Source organism: Bacillus rossius, chromosome 15 (assembly GCF_032445375.1).
Source record: "Bacillus rossius redtenbacheri isolate Brsri chromosome 15, Brsri_v3, whole genome shotgun sequence".
Taxonomy (NCBI): domain Eukaryota; kingdom Metazoa; phylum Arthropoda; class Insecta; order Phasmatodea; family Bacillidae; genus Bacillus; species Bacillus rossius.
Window position 1 is genome coordinate 1,914,361 of NC_086342.1, and position 15,678 is coordinate 1,930,038.

The 15,678-nt window shown below is 35.5% G+C and overlaps 1 protein-coding gene across 1 annotated transcript; it reads right to left on the reverse strand.

Annotated features, from left to right (window-relative positions):
- Window positions 1-1,715: 1,715 nt before the first annotated feature.
- Window positions 1,716-13,188, reverse strand: LOC134539341 (ubiquitin-conjugating enzyme E2 C). The gene is made up of 6 exons (XM_063381286.1): window positions 12,980-13,188; window positions 9,703-9,730; window positions 8,452-8,538; window positions 7,606-7,810; window positions 6,488-6,632; window positions 1,716-2,108 (listed from the first exon to the last, which is right to left on the reverse strand). The coding sequence occupies exons 1-5, from the start codon at window positions 13,141-13,143 to the stop codon at window positions 6,520-6,522; spliced, it is 597 nt and encodes a 198-aa protein (XP_063237356.1). The 5' UTR covers window positions 13,144-13,188; the 3' UTR covers window positions 1,716-2,108; window positions 6,488-6,519.
- Window positions 13,189-15,678: the final 2,490 nt, after the last annotated feature.

Below are 15,678 nucleotides of genomic sequence, written 5' to 3' on the forward strand. Positions count from 1 at the left end.
CATAACCTAAGAAGCTCCCCCCTCCCTTCTCTCTCTGTGTATGTGTATGTGTGTGTGTGCATGCACGTGGGTGGGAGAGAGAGAGAGAGACAAAGAGAGAAAAAATAACCCAAATACAGTAGAAAAATATTAAGAATGAACATGGAAACCAAGAAATACATGCTATAATTTCAAATTTATAAAATTAATAATATTACTTACAAATGATCAAACTTAACATTCTCTTACTGCTTGTCATTATCACTAAGCATAAATAAAAATTTATTATTAATTAAAAGGTACCATTTAACTTGCAAGGTTTCCAATGCATCCTACTATAGAGTAAACTCAAGTAGAAGAAGACATAGAAGAAGAAAGCTCAAACTTTTTCCCTTCACAACACCCCTGTAAGACGGTATTTACAAATTTTATTTATAATTTTTTTTTAAAAAATGCAGTAAACAAGCATAGGTACCCTCTTTTGTCCCATAATCATCGCACCTATATTTTAATGTGTCAAAATTTGGATTAAAAAAACTCTCGCGTAAATGTTGCATGCTGTTTTTAGTCCCGCTATTAGATTCAGAGCGCTTTGTGTAGGTATCTTTTCCGTATAAAACTATGTGATTTAAAGTAGAAATCTAATATTTATTCGGATATTACCACTTACTTATTTAATTAACGGAAATACAAAGTTGTCTGATGTGTAAATTTTATTTTAGACATTTTTAAACATTATAACCTGTATCTTTTCGTCTGCGTCGCCGCGGTGTACCGCTTATAAAAATGTAGCCAGCGCTAGTTGGCATCATTCATGTTTGGTTATGTTGCTTCCCATATAGAGTGCGCGCGTGGTCGAATATTGATTCTGATATATCGCCGATTGCATGCAACGCATGCTCTCTGTCGAGAGCTGAGTTAACTACATTTGATAGCCCGCACTCTTTCGTGGTGTGTACTATGACGATAGTTATGCGTTAGTTCAGGCTTGCATTTGAATGTTGTTTTTCTATTTAAAGTTGAAGAAAGGTTTTCGTTGCATTACTTATTAATTTTAATTGTTCTGCGTGGTTTTAAATACTCCACTTTTTAAATAAATGTACTTTTCATGAATGGGTTTTGTTTTGTATGAATAACTTTACCTGACACAAAAAAAATTTTTTTCGCAGAAATGTCACACCCCTACTTTTCAAACTTGATTTTAGTATAAAATATGTGACGATTATGTGATAAAACACAGTAATCATTTGCCAAGCAGAACAGCAGTGGTATTGTCACAAAGTAACTTGACAGAAGAAATAACAGAAATGTCTATCTAACGCACTAGGTAACAACTACTGCTGACACCAAGTGTCACATGTGCACAGCAGCTGAAACAATTCAAGATTCAAAACAAAAATTTAAGTTTTCATATACATTACTGTATTTGTTTGAAACTGAGTATAAATACTTTTCCTAACATGTTGTCAACTAAAACAGGTTTGCACCTAGGGCATGTTTGAATTAGATTTTTGTTGTTTCTGGGGCAGGAAGTGTTTCAAAAGTTGATTTCCAGAGTAGCGACTGAGAATGCCACGGAGCACTCACACCTCTTCCAAGCCTAAAAATGCAATTCAAAGTCACCACTGTGAGCTATTCCAAAAAATTTATTTTTAGTACGTAAATTTACAAGATGTTTTTTTAAATGTTGTGCATGTGGAGCAGGAAACAATAAATTTAAAACTCTGATACAAAGATTCAAACAGGGATATTTCAGAATATAATTTCCACACACACATACCACATTGGAATAAACATACCAGCACATTTTACAGTCTGTATAAAATTCTTAAATAGTACAACGAAAATAATTACACCCTTCTGCTTCCCACCAATAAATACGCTGCTGGGGAAAGCAAAAAGTCTCCGATATTAAGGGTGCGGTTGACATTGATAATTTACATTTAGAAGATAATGCGAGCCACACAACGACGGGTTGTCGGCACGAACAGAGTTGGGACAGCCAACTAACAGCTACGAACCACAATAATGTACAGTTAAGTGTAGTCTTTATCCACTGCACAACGCTCTGCGTGTAGTCAAAAAACACGATGTCTTCAGTCTAAGAGACGATGGGAACAAATGCATTCCTGCAACAGACAACAATACAAATCAAGCAACTGCTACTCCAGTATGTCACAACGCAGTACACATCACAATCAAACACACAACTCAGTTTGTCTGCTTTCCACAGATACTCGCGGGGCGCACCTAGTCAGGAACGTAGGTATTTGTGCTAGTGAGGCAGTACAGGTGATTCTAGTGCCTTGGCCCCCCCCCAGCGCAAGTCTGTGGACTCGTACACAGTCTTCTCATCGTGCATAGGATAGCTGCGAAGTTTGAGCATTGTACGGTAGAGAAATAAATACAAAGGTCTAATGCAAATCCACCGAGTGCTTTCAAGAATCAGTACCTGATATTTCATACTTAAAAATTATTCCAAAAAAAATTAGTGATAGGTAAAATTACATTTTCTAGAAGCCAAATCCCAAATAGTATTTTGAATATACTACTTCTTGAATCAAAATCTAGGTCTCAAGGGACAAAATTTAAGATATACACACACACACACACACACAAGAAAGAAAATATTAACAAGTGTTGGAACACCCACCTCATTAAATGTTTGTTTTACAAACTAAGTTTCCAGAATCAATTCATATTGTGTTTTAAATTATATTTAACATGTTAAAAATACAATATCTTGGGGATTGATAACATGATAGGAACCAATGAAAAAAAAAAAGGACATAGCAAAGTTCAGAGAATATCACTTGTCAGTGAATTTTTAAATTTACTTTATATCATCTAATATTCTTCTTTGAATCTTTTTCCTAAAAATAGAATTCTTTGAATACTAAGGATTTAATGGTATGTGAGAGTTTGATTGGTACATCCCTAAAAAAACAAGCGATTTCCCCACTTCAATTTTTCTACACACAGTTTAAAAACAAAATGCAGGAACCCTTCCAATCAGCCATCAGCACTCAGAAGGGTTGGAAAAAAAACCAAACAGCCTGGTTTTTTGGTTGAAACCACAGTTTTTTTTTAAATTACATTAGTTATTTTGGTTCTCAGCAAGTTCAAATGAAAGCCACACAATACCCCACTTATCCCAGATAAGTTATATATATAGCATTAAAGAATTGAATTCCAGCAAATCTGAACATCTCACTGGGACCTAACCACAGAAAGGGTATTTCCTACAGAATGGGGATTTGCAGTACGGTCAGGGGTTTCCCACAAATTTAAATTTAAAAAAAATTACCTATTTTTTTTTTACACGTTTGACTACAATTTACTCATTCATTTAATTTTAGAGTAGCATTTAGCTCGGTATAATTTACAACTTAAGCAGATAATTTAAATTATATTATCTTAATTAGTATATAATTATTTGTTCCCGTAAATCACCAAAAAACATTAATGAGCAATCTATTGTTGTTATTAGAGTAGATTTAGACGTTTCATTAAGATATTCTATTTAAAAATATATGTTTTTAAAAACCGTATGGTTATACGGGCATTAACATGACCACATTTTAACACACGTTACACAGCAGCGACTGAACAAACAAAGGTTATAACATTTGAAAATGCCTTCAAAAGAAAATTTACACATCTGACGATTTTGTATTTCTGTTAAATAAGTAAGCTGTAATATCCTAATGAATAAGAGATATCAACTTTAAAATACACTGTTTTAAAAGTGAAAAAAAGTTTATAGGCAAGAGCTTACATGGAAAAAAATAACGTACATCTTATGGAGAAAATGGTGGGACCAAAACATTTGACCATATTGTGCGTGAAATCGTACTGTGCGGGTAAATATTAAACTAGATTTTAATTAGTGATGCACCGATTATGCAGCCGGTTAATCGGCAACTGTGATTATTGACCCAATGCCGAATAATCGTAATCGGCGATTACCAGGTTAGGTTATAACCGATTGCTGATTATTGTAAAATTTGTTGCTGAAACCCATACGACTTGAAAGAAAAGAAAATACATTTAAAGTTTAAACCTTAATAAGCTCTTGAATTGAAACTACAAACGGCTGAAATCTATTAACGAATATGACCGTGGAAGGTAGGGAATGTCAACATCTCGGAGTGTACATAGATACACTCGCCTAATAATATTTGCTTGTTTCGTGAATTGTGCTCGTACATACATAACTGCCCCGTATTAATATTTACAGTATTTACCCCTTTCAATTCATTTACTTACTGTACAATTTATCCTGTTAAGTTAACGTTGTGAATGGTATTATTGTCACAATATTTACCATGGCCACAGCCAAATCACACACGTGATTTCTTCGCACAAAATATTTAGTTAAGAAAATAAATGCATTTTTAAAGCTGTCACAATTCACAATATGGCATATGTTACTTATATTAGTAAATGTAAGTCTGAAATGAAAACAAATTGGACATGGTATCGTAGAAACGATGCGCCTAACTAATTTTCACTGCGTACCGTATGTCGGCCATGTTTGTTATGTGACGTGAGGTTGGAACGGACAACATGCACAAATACACAATCGCGCCATCGGTTCACATTCCACTGCCGCTAGATAATTCCCTTTCTCAAAGGATTGAGAAAAGTAGGCTCACGTGATGCTAATTAGTAATTAATAAACTGAAATGGTGATTATTTGGCATTTTTTTAAATTTAGTTCTTTTTAGTCATTAACGGGAGTTACTAAAATAAAATACCAAATTGCAACCATAATGTTTGCACAAGTGATGATCAGAATTGAAGTTGGCAACACAGCAATAGTAAGTCACGAATATTGAATAATGCAATTTTTTTTGACGTGACGTCTAATAAATCGATGAACGCCGGCTGCACGGACGAAAAAGTGTCCCATTACGCACATTGTCCCATTACACTGTGTCCTGTTACGCTCATTGTACGCTTGCGCCGCATCTATCTCTCTTCCACTCGATTGGAACAACCATCGATTTGACTTTTTCGGGGCACATTAAACTTGAAACACTCCCATTTGTTTCCTACGTTTTTTTCGTAGACAATGGTCATTAACGTAAACACATTGTAGTTTAGCTTTGTATTTTGATTGTTGATCAACATAATGATGTCTTCAAGATAGAAAAGTGACATATGGAAATTTTTCTCGGTGGATTTAATAAGTGAATCTAAAGCAAAATGCTTAATATGTGGAACACTCATCTCACGAGGCAGTTGTGGGTACCGGAAGTCGTACACAACTACAAACATGTGGAACCACGCAAAAAGATGTCATTCCAGTGAAGTGATTTCAGCAAAAATAAATAAAAGTTGGGAGAGTGAAGTAGATGATCCTGATGTCACTCCTAGACCACATGAAAAACGTGCACTGTCACAAACAACACTACCAGCCATGGCATCAAAAAAAAAAAAAAATAAAGTACTTGCCCACTGATCCAAGAGCACAAGAAATGACTCGAGCTGTTGCAGAAATGATCTGTGTTGACATGCAGCCACTCGATATTGTCAACAACAAAGGGTTTAAGCTACTAATGGAGAAAGCAGTACCAAAGTATGAACTTCCTTCCAGGAAACATTTGAGTACTGTAGTTATACCATTTATGTTTGAAGATGTTAAACGACAAGTAAAAACAGAACGGTGTTCAAGTAAGAATATTTAGTAAAAGACTGTTTTTTTATTTCAACTTTACGCAAAAACTGATAATCGGTAATTGCAATTATTAGTGTAATAATCAGTAATCGGTAATCGTAATCGGCAAAGTATAATTGGTGCATCACTAATTTTAATTAAGGTATTTTCCCATTACAACTAACCCATTGCTGACAGCAACTTGAAAAATAACTGCTGTTGCACAGTGCTTCGTCCTGTGATCTTTGGCATGGTCATGTTTACTACACACACAAAATACTCAAACAAAAATGCAGGTCCAAAATCATCATACGACTTTGAGGATTTTTTAAAAACAAATTTTGACGTTTATGCGATACCAGACGGTATTCGTTACTTCAAAATGTTAGTATTCTAGATCCAACAATAAACCACTCGCATTATGAATTTGAATGATTGCACAGGTCTGACAGCCTTAAATAACACAAGTTATGCCGGTGCATAGAGAGGTAAATTGTGTTATAAGTATGTACACTGAAAAACCTCAAACAAGACTTGAAATAGTATAACAATTAACGAGAATACAATAATTGCCCTTTTTAGTTCATTTATGAATACAGACATTCGGGCTGTTCAAACAAACACAACCTCTTTCTCTGGTGCCACATTCTCGTGGACTGTGACGAAAGGGAGTGACATGTGGTATCTAAATAAACATAATTATAAGATCATTGTATGAATCTTTAAAAATAAAGTGTCAAAAAAATTTAATTTCAATTTACTGTGTGATTTCACTCTTTCCTACCTCCCTTCATTTCTGTTACGTTTTGCCACGTTTTGTGAGGGCCATAGTTAGAAACAACTCACTGTGCTTATGCTCGGACACGCTACTCCGCCCACTACTGGTTCTTGGACGTCTTCTCGTACTCTCTGTGCAGCGTCCGCCGATAGTCCGGCTGGTTGCTCCACAGGCGCGCCGCCGTCGGGTTCAACGGACTGTCGTTGTTCGGCTCTGCAACACAAGCAAGGCCCACAGTTCACGACCAGCAGCATCAGCGAGACACTGTAATTTGTGCCTGCCATCGAAAAATCGCAGACGCAGGCGGTCAAACAACTTGGAAAACTACTGCAGTTTCCAGAACACAAGACCCGGTCGACTTTCCAGTAATAAAAAGCTTTAGAATTAAACAGCACCTTCATACAAGACGCAAGCCACACATTATTCTAGGCACAAAGTAGCACTACTTTTGGTACCCACCAAGTTACCAACGCACATTTTCTTTGAACCGCAAGCACATCCAACATGGCAGCAGAGCAAAAAAATTGTTTACGGCTGAATGAGTTGGCACATAAATACTTGGTCACCTACAATGCCATTTAAATATTTTTGGGTTATCATTTTATGAAGTTATGCATGGACTTGCACACCAGCAGAGAAGAATCTACGTCAAGTCTGAAAAAAGACTTTAAAATACCAGCATTTATCCATTACTTACACACTACCAATCTTCATTAATAAGTTTTCAAAAATTATTGGTGAATTTTAAGGAATTAAGGGCCCTTATTCAATTAAAGACAAATTATGAACTTTTTTAAAAGATATTAAGGAGGAAGCACGAACCCTGCCAAGCCAGCTCAGATTAAAATTTTTGCGTGACGCTCGACTGTACCACAGTGGCGTAGCCAGGATTTGTGTATGGGGGTGTGTTAAGAAGCATGCCGCCCTCCCCGACCCCCCCGGATTAAAGCGAGGGGTCCAGGGATCCTCCCCCGGGAAAATTTGGATTTGAAGGTGTAAAATAGTGCTATTTTAGCAGTTTTCGGTACTTAAATTTAAATATTGTAATGGTAAAATTTTTATTAATTTTTAATATGAAATTTGTTTGAGTGATGAATAAGAAATGTAATTAAAGAATGGGTGCTAAGGGGGGAGGTTTGAACCCCTGGCTACGCCCCTGCTGTGCCGGAACCAGAAGCGGACTCACCCCCGAGCAGCGACTGTATGGACAGCAGGATGGTGCGCACGTCGTACAGGGCGCTCCACTTCTCCTTGAGGATGTCGAGGCAGATGTTGCCGACCATGTCCACGTTGGGGTGGAAGCAGGGCGTCACGAACCTCACCAGAGGCGCAGAGTAGGGGTAGCTGTGCGGGAACTCCAGCGACAGCTTGTACACCAAGCCCTCAAAGACCTGCGCGCACATTCCCCCGGCTCAGTTGGGCTCGCCTCGCAACAGTACCGTTTGGAAACACTGCAAATTACATATACGCAGGGACTAGAAAAATTTCGCTGTTCCAATAACCTTCAGTACTCTTTACACTCGGGAAAATAGCGCCAGTTCATTGGCTGCTGATTTGTGAGTCGTCTCAATTGTTGGCCTGTGATTTGATACTACTTATGCCGAGTATTTCTCTTTGGCCCAGAGTGGACCAGGTAAACAGCGAGCCAATAGCAAAAGGAGCTTGAAGGTATGTGTATTTGAATTTTAGCCTATCGCGGAATGAATCCGCGAATTTTTTCCGGTCTCTACGTACACGGAATAATTAACAGGGTAACATTAAACAGGAAGTTCACACAAGTGTGAACAAAAATTTCCCTGACATTCTGTGGCCAATATTATAAAATGTTTTGACAAATTTTTAAAACTTTTTAAAAATTTTTAAAAAATATATTTTGGATTTTCTTATAAGAATAAAGGCAATTCAGCTCACTGGCTGTACTAGTTCAAACAAGACCTGGCATATCATCGCTTAGCAAACAACGCCGCCTGATATATTTTTTTAACAAAATTGACTTTCTGTTTCCGACGCCCTACGGATGACGTGAACTCACTGTTCCCTCCGGCCCGGTGATGGTGCCGATCCACTTGAAGAGGTTCTCGCCTTCCGGGAACGCTGACACGCTCTTGTCCGAGCTCATCTGCCGACACACACGCACCAATCACAGCTCTGCTTCCTCCAACAGAGTTCATTTTATTACTTGGGTTAGGATATAATGGCTGAAAAACCACTAAATGAAAACTAATTTAACTATCTACACACCAGCACAAAAGATATCTTATTTATAATAGAAGTATTTTTGCGGGTCATATCTTTATACATTAATAAAAAAATTATTTTTATGGACACCTTTACAAATCAATTTGTTCATATCTATATGAATATTAATATATATATTTTTTTACCTTCTAGCTTTCAAAAAGTTATACACATACACTACCACAACAAAATTCATGACAATCCTTTGCTTCACAAGACAAAAGCACGGGCATAACAAGTGTATTTTAGGTGCTACATATACAGCATTGTGTAACACTCACAAGAAGTACATGGGAAACATTTCTTGCTGCAAACTCCAAAATAAAAGAATAAAAAATAGATGCAACACAATGTGTTCTAACAGAAAATCTATGAAACTTTTTACATTCTTTTCCAGAGCCGAGTATCCATGCAATTATGTAACATTATTTCCTGGACTTTTACTGTCCAAAACTTTAAACTTCCTTGACTCATTTTTTGTATTACCAATTTTGCAATTTTCTAAATAAAATAAAAAAATCCAGCTTTCACCATCCCCATGGCTGGCCAAGTTCTCTATCCACTCACTTTATTCCTTTTTTATAAAACAAAACCTAACCCAGCACATTATTATGTCCTACACACTATTTGAAAAAAATAATGACAATCTTGCTATTTTACATTCAATTAACTAACAGCGGAAAATTTCCTGGAATTAAAAGTAAATTCCCTAGGTTGTTCTGACCCATTCCAACCTCCCCGACATTCCAGAATGTGAACCGTGTAAGCAATACAAATAAAATTGACAATGTTTTAAGGATATTAAAGAAGCATATTAAAAAGAAGCAAATTTTCATCTTCAATGTTGGCAAAATTTCAGATACAAACATGCCATTATTTTTATACATAAAAAATGAAACACAGAAACATATATCTGAGAAAAGTTCTAGACAAAACACACACAAAAAAAAACTATTTTAATTATATGCCGTCTGCTACAGTAATTATTTATCTTAATAAACATTTATTCTTAATATATTTAGATGTTAATAATAATAATACTTGCCATCAAGATCATCAGCTCTTTCTGCAATCTGCGAACACACAAATTCAGGATATTAAAAGTTTATGCAACCACTTTTAAGAACAAATAACATCTGTCCAAACCAAGACAGAATGTGAAAAAAGTAGTATAAAATATGAAATACATCTGATAGTGAAAAAAAAGAACGGTAACAGCGAAGTTTGCAACCATTATTAAATGATGTTGCGAGAATGCTGGCGAACATGCGGGAGGGGGGGAGGGGGGTGAAACGAAGGTAGCGCCCATCTGTCCATTACCGCTACACGGTAATCCAATTAGCAGCGGCACCTCTCTACCTCTCTCGACGGTTCGGCATGTTCCCAAGGCCCCGTCTGCGTGAAGCGGTGCAACTAAGACGCCAATTTTCTTGCAGTTTCGAGCGTCGAGTCGGAGATTGCGACGACGCGACTCTTCCGAGGGCTAAGAGACCTTTCCATGGCGTGGCTGAGAGGTGTGCAACGGGGCAGATGACCCGTGAGAGCAGTGAAGTGAAGAGGGCGGATGACCTCTCGGCAGACGACGGACTTTGTGTGTGCGAAGATCGGATCATCGGTGACCAAAGCACTTGGGACGGTGTTACAGTGGGAGGGGGGGCGGACGAATAAGTATTGTGAAGCAGTGTGTTGGGACAGAGATGCATGGTGAGAGATGAGCAGTAGATAGAGCCACTGTCAAGCCGAGCTCCAGTGGGAAGAATAAAATGAAAAAGTTATAAATTCGTGGACATACATTTTAATTGTAATTTATCTAATAGCGTAAATATCAGGTAATGAATAAAAAGTATATAAGTAATTAACTGGGCTATCCTTTTCGGACCCGTTTTCCCACTTTATTCAATTTTTTTTTTAACTATCTAAAAAGAGAGTTGTAGAGTTTCACAAAATAGATCAATGACACCGCAAAAGCAATCATCATAATTCAGACTGAGTAATTTTAACTTTTGGGTTGCAAACCTGCACAACTCTGCTTCCTGCTGTGCACACAGTGAACACGAAGAGCACACCTGTCTACCTGCAGCAATTTCTTTTATTCCCCTTATGTTTAGTAATTTATTTAACAAAATTAATAAAAGGCTCAAAAGAACCCACTACACTCTTGCTTCAAAAAGCAGGGTAACAAAGTTTTGATTACTAGGTATGGCAACTAAGTATATATCAATATTTCAATATTTATTTTTACGTCAAATTTAATATAATTTGGGATGAATATTTTAAGGCCGATATTTTGTTCCGATGATTAAAATGGATTAAAGTATCCCCACTCCCCCCAATTACAAAAACAAAAACAATAATCACACATTGATTCTACACCCTTGCAGTATAAATACTCAATTATAGGCAAGAATATTGATACAGTATTGACTCTCAGTGTTAAGGGCATCTTTAAGAAAATATTTTACTAGTCATACCTAATTTATAACTTTTTTATTATTATTTGTACATGTTTGCAAATAAAAACATAATTTGGCTTTAGTTAGTAAGATCTAAACTTTTATTTAGGCACACCTTAACTTCGCCACATAAAATAAGTCGATAAACAAATAAAAGCTTAGACATAATAAGAATTCAATGTTAATACATTTAAATATTACACATACAAGTTTCGATTTTTTTATAACATGAGGAAACAATATTTACAAACCTATTTTTATTGGCATTGATATTCAAAAGATACACTGAAAGACTGATATATTGATATTTATAAAATTTCTGTCATACCTAGCAACCACCTGTGATTAGTACACATGAATTGATAATTGCTTTTTTCCCCCAGATTTTTTTTCCTTTTGAAGTTACGGACTATTACATGGTGTGGAGAAAGGGTTGTCATAGCGATTTTAAGCAATTATCCACGTAAACTTTATGTTCTTTAAATGCTTTAGGTATAATGTACATTTTCCCCGATCTCCAAATTCAGTCACAATTAAATAACATGCCTGTGGGAAACCCAATTAGCAACACTGCCTACTGCTACTCATGAGTAACATTTTCCGAAATTTTTATAAATGTAGCTAAACTCTACGTTACGTCAACTGGTCTCCACAAAACAGAGGTGATGTAAACACACTGCTCCCCATAGCGTGCACAGCTGAAGGGAAAGCAAATCACATTTATGTATTTTATCCCTGTGCAAGAGTACACAAGATGTGCCTACTATTTTTATTTGATTTGTAAAACATGGAATAGAATTGAGGCACAAATTTGATACTCACACAAAACATTTGTTCGGTAATTCTGAAGAAAAGCAGCTTTAATGAAGAAAAAAAACTAAAGAATTTGTTTTTTTCAATTCCTGACACGTTTTCCATTAATTCTCTGCAAGGGTTTTGTGATACTTTCGAGTATATTATGGTAAATTTCTATTTACCAGGAAATCAGTAAAATTACCTACTGTTTAAATGAGTGGTTAGGTTAAATTTGTATATTTCAAATACTGTCAAATCGCAAGTATGGTTGGTTGGGTTAGGTTATCTACATTAAAAATACTATAAAATCGTTGAACGGTTGGTTAACAATTACTACTATAAATTGTAGTACACTAATTCTATACATATTTTAATGTAGCTGACCTTAACTAAACAACATTGCAAACAATTTAAAAGTATTTTAAATGTAGTTACCGGTAACCTAAATTATCGTTCACGATTTTACACTACTTTTAATTTACTCAACATAAACAACCATTCGTTTGGATGGTTGACTAAGGTACTGGTAAACCAGGATACTGGTAAAATAATTGAAGTAGGCCCTATAACATCCTCTTAGAAAATTATAGGAAAACGTATCAGAAAATAAAAATTATAGAAATTTTTCTTCTTCTTCTGAAAAGAAGCATTCTTTCAGAATTACCATCCTTTCTTAGTATTTTCCTGGCTGACTTTCACACTGTTTACCTGAGAAACTAAACTATTTTTATTCAAGTAGGTACCCCTACTTGCTACTCAATAACTAGTATGAACCTCAAAGTAAACGATCTCAAAGTAACAATGAGGACCTCAACTCAGGCTATTACTACATTACACATTACTATAACTGTGGCGTGTAGGTTAAGTACCATACGACAAAGTGATATATAACCCACTTACGGATGTAAACAACAAAGAAACGTTTTCATATAGTTTTTATGAAATACAAAATAAATATACATTTATATCACGAAAAAAAGACAATCACACACAAAAATGAACACATAATGTAAAATTACGAATTGCCCACACATCTGTAAATCATGCATTTCACATTAATTAATCATTTCATACCTTTTGCTAACAGCATGGTTATCATTTGATCTAGATTGTGTTTCTTCGCTCGTTTTTGGTGACGTAGTTTGCGTCTGAACGAAAGGATTTACATTCTGTGCCATATTTAACACAATTTCCTCAAATCCGTTACAACTAGCATACAAAAACAAGACAACCACCATTTGAAAACACACTTCGACCAATGAAATCGACGTATCGTAAACCTCCAACTACAACTTATGTTTGCCTTCTGTATTTAACAAACATCAAGAGTCGGTTCAATGGCGATTTAAATAAAATTATATGAGATAATTTATTTACAATTTAGGTAATTGTAGATAAAAGTAGTATATTGTCCAATTATTTGAAAAATTTGAAAAATTCGTAAAACATATTATCTTAAACGTTGATATTAATAGAAAAAAGAGACGCCGTTTTGGATTTAAAAGTTTTCGGGATACAAGTTTTTATTTTATATTTTATATTTACTTTAAATTATACAGATAGCTCAAACAATCATGTCTAAATTCCCTTTTATAATGTTAACAGTTGAGTCCAAAGGCTAGACTTCTTTTATATACCGTGGCTAATTAAGACAGTTGAGGCATACATGCCTGCTGAAGCTACAGTAGTGCGAAAAGTCAGACAGGCTTAGTAGAAACATACGACACGTAATTGGACGACACGGTAAAAATGGCGGGAGACAAAAATTGTTGCAGTTTTACAGAAAATCTGCTTTTCAAATGGTTTGGTACTGCTCAGTAAATGAAGCATTGCAGTAGAAAAGAGAATGCATTAATTTTGTCTGAGATATTTTAAAAATAATTAATCATATCATTTATATATAAATAAATTTAAAAAAAAACCTAAATTATTTCCCAAGGGAAAATGTTTTGCAGTAAATTATTATAAATTTTAGACATCGTATTAATATGTTATGCCATCACCCGTGGTAAAGAGGCTGAGAACTGGGGTGAGCTTAGTGGAGGCTGGAGTGAAGATATTATATTTTCTGTCAGGGATGGCTCCAGGCTAGCTCTTATATCTAACCACGAACTCTATTAGGTAATTAATATCAGACTATACTATTGTAAAAATGTTAATAGTTTCTTCAGAAAAAAATGTTTCAAATCCAAAATTGTGGTAATTGAACTACCCTTACCCGAAGAGTCTGTATCAAACATTGGTTGAATGTGAGAAAGCGAAACCATTATTTTGGAGTCAAAAAGTCACATTAGCAAGCTATAACAGCTATGTAGTTTCTAAAAATGAATAATATTTCCATTGGCTAATATTATTTAACTATTAATATAATAACAATCTTAAAATTACATACATATATTTTTTTGTGATTTAACAAATATTTCGAACAATTTTAATATAATTTTTTTTAAGTACTCGTATAAGTAACATTGTTGCTTTTTCCTGAGAAATATCTTAAATACCTGCGAATAATCTGCTGATATTTTATTTGATATTATAGTCACACGAAAACTGGTGATATACATGTTGTCGGAAGATGCAGTACGATGCTGCAAGTTCAGATGGCATTATTCAAGTGGGTTCAATCTCAGCAACTCGGCATGACACACATTATTTTATGAGCATTGAGTTGGTACAGGGGCGGACCCAGGTCATAGGCGTGCGCAGGACTTCAGTATTGGTGGTGCCAGATTACTCAACAGCCCTGTCATTCACGGACCCCAAGCCTAAAGCGGGGGGGTGGAAAAATTTGGATTTGAAAGCGCAAAATGATGCTATTTAAGGTGTTTCCGAACAAAAACATTAAATACACAGATGTAAAAATTTTAAAATTTTTTATGACAAATTGTGGCTTTGAACGTTATAATCACCACGAAAACTACTAAACTAATTACAGTTTTAAGCTTTGTTGATTCATAAAGTAAATTGCACAAATTGTTTCACGGAATTCATGCTGGTGCCTTTGAAAAACCGTACTTACATGTTTTCTGAAGATGTCAAATAAAGTCTAGAAAAAACATTCTCAAATGTTAAGTTTTAAAATCAACAAATCAAGAGATTTTTTGTAACATACCTTAAATATGTAAAATATTAAAATAATAAAAATACACAAATAAGAGTGGGCAAAAGTTTTAACTTTTGGAATACAACAAAAATGTTTTGTCGGCGACTGCATATAAGTCATCGAGTAAGCCTATCCTTTTAACTAACTAAACTCTTTCTCTCTCTTTTAAATAAACCCTGGCGGACGGCGGCTATTATTCCGTGCGCCGGCCGAGTGGCATGAACAGTGGACACCGAGCGCGCATTCTATGTAATTCGAGGAGAACTATGAGAAGTATTTACATTTCAGAAGTTTCGTAGCCGCGGCCCACGTGTGCAACACAATGTAATTGCAACTGGCTTGCTTCCGTGTGTATAGTTGGTTCGATTGATAATTGATATACTGATAGTGTTATGAGCACATATCTGTAACTCGACACGATTGGAAAACATATTTTTTTTTGGAAATAATATAGATTTTTGTAAGTATGTATTATTTCTGCTTGTAAAAAACAAAATAACGTTAACCCTAATGGTGGTACCAAGGCACCTGTGGCACCTACCGTGCGCACGCCTATGAGTCCCAGGTTTGTCTTCGGGTGAGGGAAGGGGGGCCACGAGTAGTCTGGGCCTAGTATAATACCAGTTTATTACTTTAGAAATAGTATTATCCAGTGCATATTTTACCCTTT